The sequence below is a fragment of the Sinocyclocheilus grahami genome, unplaced genomic scaffold, assembly GCF_001515645.1.
Source record: "Sinocyclocheilus grahami isolate Dianchi unplaced genomic scaffold, SAMN03320097.WGS_v1.1 scaffold5.1, whole genome shotgun sequence".
NCBI classification, from domain to species: domain Eukaryota; kingdom Metazoa; phylum Chordata; class Actinopteri; order Cypriniformes; family Cyprinidae; genus Sinocyclocheilus; species Sinocyclocheilus grahami.
In genome coordinates this window covers 6796211-6803339 of record NW_015505184.1, presented here as the reverse complement: position 1 = coordinate 6803339, position 7129 = coordinate 6796211, and the positions used below count along the sequence as shown (strand labels likewise).

At 37.1% G+C, this 7129-nt stretch overlaps 1 protein-coding gene across 1 annotated transcript in view; it reads right to left on the bottom strand.

Moving 5' to 3' along the window:
- Nucleotides 1-696: 696 nt before the first annotated feature.
- LOC107585690 (septin-2-like) overlaps nt 697-7129 on the bottom strand; it is a gene marked incomplete at its 5' end in the record, with an annotated part of 8134 nt that continues 1701 nt past the window's right edge. Inside the window, 7 exons of the mRNA XM_016272821.1 lie at nt 697-1108; nt 1189-1249; nt 2663-2785; nt 3023-3168; nt 3858-3959; nt 4044-4161; nt 4290-4424. Of these exons, the coding sequence (XP_016128307.1) occupies nt 1022-1108; nt 1189-1249; nt 2663-2785; nt 3023-3168; nt 3858-3959; nt 4044-4161; nt 4290-4424 (772 nt within the window). The remainder of the gene's footprint in view (nt 1109-1188; nt 1250-2662; nt 2786-3022; nt 3169-3857; nt 3960-4043; nt 4162-4289; nt 4425-7129) is intronic.

Genomic DNA, 7129 nt, shown 5'->3' with positions numbered 1-7129 from the left:
GAAAGCAAATTCAACTGTATAAAAGTTATATTTGCTTTTGCGTAACAGATAGAAACCCACATTTCAGATACATTTTAATTATTCATTATTAATGATGTGGAAATTAGATTCAACCACAGGAATAAGATAAAATATTTTAACCATAGATCCCAAAAGGAGGAGGTAAAACCTTGGCATGCGTCAAGGTTGAAGAGCACAACAGCATATTTCAATGTATCCGAATTTCACTCCACCAAGTAAATTTCACATCGCACTCATACCAGAAGAATGTCTGATAGTAAATACATGGCAGTATGCACTTAAGTACATATAAAAATCAGCTAAATGAGCTTTAACATTTGAGAACAACGTATTCTTCTTCATTAGACGGCATAGGGAATGAATCATGGGTCACAAAATTTTGAGGGGGGAAAAAGACTGATATCTTCTCACAATTGCGAGTTTATATCATGCAATTCTGAAAAAAAAATATAGAATTGCGAGTTTATATCACGCAATTATGACTTTAACTTGCAATTGCGAGTTTATATCATGCAATTCTGAGAAAAATAGTTAGAATTGTGAGTTTATATAGCGTAGTTCTGACTTTATTTCTCAGAATTGCGTGTTTATATCAGAATTGTGAGATAAAAAGTCGCAATTACCTTTTCAATTTTTTATTCAGTGGCGGAAACGGGCTTCCATAGGAATTAATTAGTGTTTTGTGCCCCCATATTTAAAATGCCTTGGCATTTTGTTTGACTTTTATTAATTCTTAATTTTACCCTGCTTCAATTTTTGTGGGCAGAAAATAAAATGAAAACACGAAAGGATTGTTCCTTCTTTATTGGCATTTCATGGTCACTGAATTGATCACACTATTGTGGCAATATTATTAAAGAAAACATCACATGCTGAAGACCAGCTCAGATGGCAGAACTGCTTATACTTAACGAGTCGGGTCACTATACTGTGACCACAGACTTGGTTGTGTTGATCTGGGGTTTTAATTTATGTTTGTAATGAGCTCTTACCGTGTTTCTCACAGGTGTGGGCTTTCTCCATCTCCGTCTCCCTGTTTCTGCATCTGCGCCTGCATCTTAGCAATCATCTCCTGCATTCGCTTCAGCTGAGAAACACACAAACAGTGTCACACTCAAACATTTGTGTTATTAGCATTCAGCTTGTGTTTGGTTTGAGAGATCATACCTCAGCCTCCTTCTCCTGCAAGATTATATCCTTGTCCATTTCCTCTGGCTCCGGAGCCTTCCTGCACGTATATATAGCAGGTATAAAGAGATGCACACACAGCTGTACTGAGCACTGATATGTAATAAACAGTCATTTGTGACACACACAAGCTTCACAATTACTTTCTCCTGTTGTCAAAACAAAACTGTCGATTGTTTAAAAAAATTTAACTCTAATGAAATGTCATGGAGCTTAATTGGTCTATTAATCAGAATTAAAAGCATGTAAAAAAAAAGCCCTCAAACGAATATAAATATTTTTTTTCTACATATATAGCCTACATAAATGCCAAGCATATTTTAGTGTAAAAATATTATTTCACAAAAAAATACTTAAGATATTCCTGTTCCGATGTCAGGAAAACAAAAGCAGACATAATTTAATAACACTATAAATCTGTTTATTTTTCTATTGCAAAAATATGCTTGGCATTTAAACCAAATATAGGAATGTATGAATCAATTTCTCAATTTTATCTTAATTTTGCAAGTACTCAATTAAATTCATATCAATATTTGCAGAGAAGTCCTCAAAATAAGATAATTATAACAAATATTATCACTATTATTATGACTTTAAAAAAATAAAAATAAAAATATATATAAAACATTTCTTTTTTTGCTAAACTATGTTCAGCATTCAAGATTAAACTGTTTCAATGATAGAAAAATAGAGGACATGAATTGTTCATTTGTGCCGATTTTGCAATAAATGAATAAATAAATACAATCATTCATTGACAGCTCTTAAAATTACACAGCATTTACATCAATTAGCAAAATAGTATTTGCTAAATTATGAAAACTGTGATTTAACAAACAACAGGACAAAAACTGTATTAGTAAACCACCAGCAGAGTGCTTTGCGTTGCAGAGTTTAGGGGCAAGACAAGAAGGACAAATCCTTGTTAATAGCACAAGCGTGTGATAAGCGGAGCAGAAAGTTACGGAGGATGTTGTATTTGCATGAGTGAGACTGAAACGGAGTCTGTGTGCAGTAAGAGGAGCAGAGCCAGTGTTAGCGTCAGGCTGAAGGATAGGTGGAGCTGTGACTGAGCTCCCAGCAGTACCTCCTCCTCCTATCCTCTGATGAACACAGATCCGACGGCTCGCTGATGAGTCAACACAGCACACCTTACAGCTGAAGCTTTAGTCTCTAGAGTGTATGGAACACAGTTTATCAACTGATTCAGCTTAAACCAGACAAAGCAATGCTGCTCTTCTCCTTTCATTTCTGCTATCAAATGACTATCTATATTTGTCTTCAGCAAAGTGAGAAGTAGACTATGTAAAAATGTGCTATTTTAATACATCCACTTAAGTCTTGCCAGGTTTGGGATATTCAAATATTCTGTGGCTACACTCACAAAGCTGTTTTTTTTTCATGGAGGTTGAGGGAGGAGGTGAAGAAAGACAAGCAGAGCAGTACGTACACAGGCGACAGAGGCAGAATATAACCATGGGAGGACAACCTGCCGCCCCGTTTGAGGCGCTCCGAGCGGAAGTTCTCGTAGTGAAGGTCCTGAGTAACTTCCTGCAGGTCCTGCATGTGGGTGCTGGATGGATGACAATAACCATCAATAGACAATAATGACAGAGACCGAGAAATAGGACATTATCTTAGAATGAAAATGAGGCTGAGAGGGACAGAGGTACAGTCCATTTAATATATTTGACTGTTTAAAAGTATTACAACTCATATTTTATGTTTTGTAGACTAAACTCAACTCAAATTTTCTTCAAGAATCAAGAATTTTAGAACATTGAATAGCAGATAACTTAAAATTACTTACATTAGCATGGTGCGAAGTTTGAGGAAGTCGTTGTGTTCTGGGTTTTCTACCTCCACCACACCCCATGGGTACAAACGCCCTCTCACTTTCTTCCCCTTAGCCTCAATCTGCTGGTTGGATCCCACTACGGCGAACGGTATGCTGGCCTACAGCAGAAAGATGAAGAGGAACTTTAAAGGGGTCCTATTATGCTCTTTTACAAAGTCTTGATTTTGTTTTGAAAAAGCATAATAGGACCCCTTTAAAAAGAAAGCGGCCTAGCTTGGATGCTTGGTACTATCTCCTAAAGAGCAGGAAACAGTAAGCATCAAGTGATCACACAAAATGACATCTTTCACCCTCATGTTGGTCCAAACCTGTCTGACTTGTTTCCCAATTCAGATTCAATTACAATTCCCAAAACCAGTCTGAATAATTCTCACTTCTACATTTATTTGATCACAAATGAAGTAAAAACAGCAATATTGTGAAATATCATGACAATTTAAATAACAATTTTTATATTTTTAAAAATGTATTTTATTCCTGTCATGGCAAAGCTGTTCAAAATTATTCTTTGATTACCACAATGTACTTTTGTAACATTAAAATGTTTTAATGTCACTTTTGATCATTTTTAATGCTTCCCTGCTAAATTATTTCAGTATTAATTTCTTTTAAAAAATCTTACTGACCCTAAACCTTTGAACAGTAATGTATGTTTATGGTGCTTTTGTGTTTTTTAGGAAGTGTTTAAAACACATGGCTTTAGAACAACATGAAGGTGTGTAAATGGTCATATTTTTACTTTGGCTGAACTGTCTCTTTAAATTATACGAGGAAAAAAAACACATACCTTGAGAATCCGGGTCTGCTCTTTGAAATCTTCATCCTCATCAGACTCGGCATCAGGGAGGTGATAGATCTTGATGCCATGCTCATCGATTTCATCCAGAATCTAGAGCCCGTAAAGAAATGCATATAGCCAACAAACCAAACATATGGATCAATCCATCTTTGGAAAGAAATCTGAATGGCTTACTCTGCGCTTGAGTCTCTCTCTCTCCCTCAGTGTCAGCGTATCTGCTTTAGCAATAACAGGAACGACATTCACTTTGTTGTGAATGGCCTTCATGAATTGGACATCTAGAGGCTTCAGCCTACACAATTGAAGCATAGGAAAATCAGCCATTTAAATCCAGAATAGAATGGTGTGAAGACTTAAACTCACACCTATGGCAGTGGAAGGTGTCAAAATATCTCTCAGTTGAGTAAAAAAAGAGCTCACCCGTGACCCAGAGGGGAAATGAAGTAGAAGCAGCAGTGCACACGGTTGTCCACAATGTGCCTGCGGTTGAGTCCACTCTCATCATGCAGGTAGCGCTCAAACTGGTCATCGATGTAGGCAATAATGGTGTTAAAACTGTACAAGAAAAGACAGAGCACATCATGAAACACTTGAGGGATTTAAAAACAACTGAAACATTCAAGGAGTTTTAACTGCCCCATTCCCTGTTTAGATCAGACTGAAATGATCAGGGTCTTTTTACAGATAAACTAGTATCTCTCGTCACTCGTTTGTAACACTGGTATCCTTCTGAAAGAATTAAAGCAATGTTCTCCTTATCGGAGTCAGTCTACCAGCTCTCAGACAACTTATATGTTAATTGTTTATGTATGCATATTTTGCCAAATAACTACCTGTATCTAAATGAAGATATTTTAAAATTGAATTTAAAAATTAATGCAAAAAATATTCTGAAACCAAGGATGCTGAAAAAGTGGACAAGCACTGTTGAGCTGTAAAACATGAGAGTAAAGGTAGCAAAACACAGAAAATGCACTAGGCCTTCCAATAAAAAGGCTGAAATGATTTTAACACACATGCTAGTGATATATTCTGTCGACTCTGGTACAAAACTGGGGCATTAAAATGTCAAGTTTCACTTGTATAAAACTTATGTGACAGAATACATTTCCTTTTTCAGACACGAGCGTTTCAGTATCCTCTCTTTGCTGTTTTAACGATCAAGTGGGTTAGGGAGCAGTCAGGAAGAGGTCCCACATGTTTCCGGTCTCACCACTTCCACTAGCAGAACAGCATTCCCAGAACTCAAAAAAAGAAACCCGCTTCCTTCATTCCTCCACTGCACTCTCTATTCTTCATGTCTCCAGTTACACCATTAAGTGTCTCTTTTCATAAAAAAAAGCCAACCAAAACTCTCTTAAAGAGAAAAAATAATTTACTCACTCTCATGCCATCACAGATGCATATAATTTTATTTAAATTAACACAAATGAAGATTTCTATTAAAGAAAATCCATCTCTGTGAATACACTACTGAACAAAAGATTGCAGGGCAGTACGAATTTTAAAAACTTTATTCAGCAAGGATGCATTAAATTAATCAAAAGTGAAAGTAAAGACATTGTAATGTCACAAAAGTTTTCTATTTCATATAAATGCCACTCTTTTGTATTTTGGGTAACACTTTGGTATAGGGACCATTTCTCACTTTTAACTAGTTGCTTGTTAGCATGCCTATTATTAACATATTGGTTGATTATTAATACTTATAAAGCACATATTCTGCATGACCATATTCTACATCCCTAATCCTACCCAATACCTAAACTTAATGACTACTTTATTAACTATTAATAACAGCAGGAAATTAGTAGTTTATTATTGTTTCTTGAGCACCCAATCAGCATAATGATTTCTGAAGGATCATGTGACGCTGAAGACTGCCGTAATGATGCTGTAAATTCAGTTTCCCATTACAGGAATGCCTTTTTTTTTTTAATAGGGCTATATCACAGTAGAAAACAACAATTATAAATTGTAATAATATTTCAAAATATTACTGGTTTTGCTATATTTTTGATCAAATAAACACAACCTCGGAAGAGCCTAAAAAACTTTTCAAAAACAAAAATATCTTCCCAACACCAAACTAGTGGTAATGTACATATAAATGCAAATGAATATACGCTAAAATGTTGAAGGTCGAAAAAGCACATCATGACTGTAATCAGTACAATCAATGGATGAATTCATGTCTTCTACAGCAAAACAATGTATGACTATAAGTGTGCGGAGCATTGTTAAAGGGGTCATATGATGCGATTTCAATTTTTCCTTTCTCTTTGAAATGTTACAAGCTCTTGGTGCATAAAAAAGATCTGTAAAGTTGCAAAGACTAAAGTCTCAAATCCAAAGAGATGTTCTTTATAAAAGTTAAGAGTCAACCACACCTACCTAAAACGGCTCGTTCTAACACGCCCCCACATACCTACGTCACGATGTGGGAAGATTTGCATAACGCCGCCCAAATGTTCACGCAAAGAAAGATGGCGTAACTTTTATTCTCGCTGTAGTACTGTTATTTGAAAGCGAAACTACTTTGTTTGGCCTTCCAAAAGAGGATGATATCCGCTTCGTCATGCCTGGAGCTGATCCGTGCTGGTCGCTGAGGAAATACATCAACTTCGCGCTGTGGATCGCCGGATCGGCTTTCACCGTGGACGAAGCGGAGTCCAGCCCGGGGTCGTCACATGTGGTTGCCGCAAGCCTCCTCCGTCGAATCCGCCGGCCGCGCCATTCTCAAGCCCACCGGCCTCTGCTCACTTTAGGCCGCCGTGTGTGACGTGGTGTGTTTCGTTGTGAACTTTGTTTGGCCTTCCAAAAGAGGACACGACTAGAAATCAGTGGTTAAGTTGTATTTACAACACTGTTCCAGAACACTTCAACCCAAATATTCAGATGTGTGCAGCGCATTTCATGGAGGACTGTTTCCTGATCCTGGAAGAGTAGACTACAATGCCGGCTGTTCTGACTCACAGACTGTAAGTACGTTTTTTTATTTAAAGGATTTGCCACTGATGATTCAAACGCGAGTTTTGGGCAGTGTAGAGTAGCGCTTGTTGTTTGTCATTTCTCCGATCATACATGCAGACATGGTTTTATGTTTACACGGCGCGATGCAACGCAACGTGTAAAAAGACAGTATAAGTCATTATAATCCGTAATTATGTCCCCACTGGATGCAACAAATGCCTTGTTTATAATGGGTTTTACTGGTTTTGTCTCGTCGCTCCGGCCGGGACAAGGCATCACAGTATGGT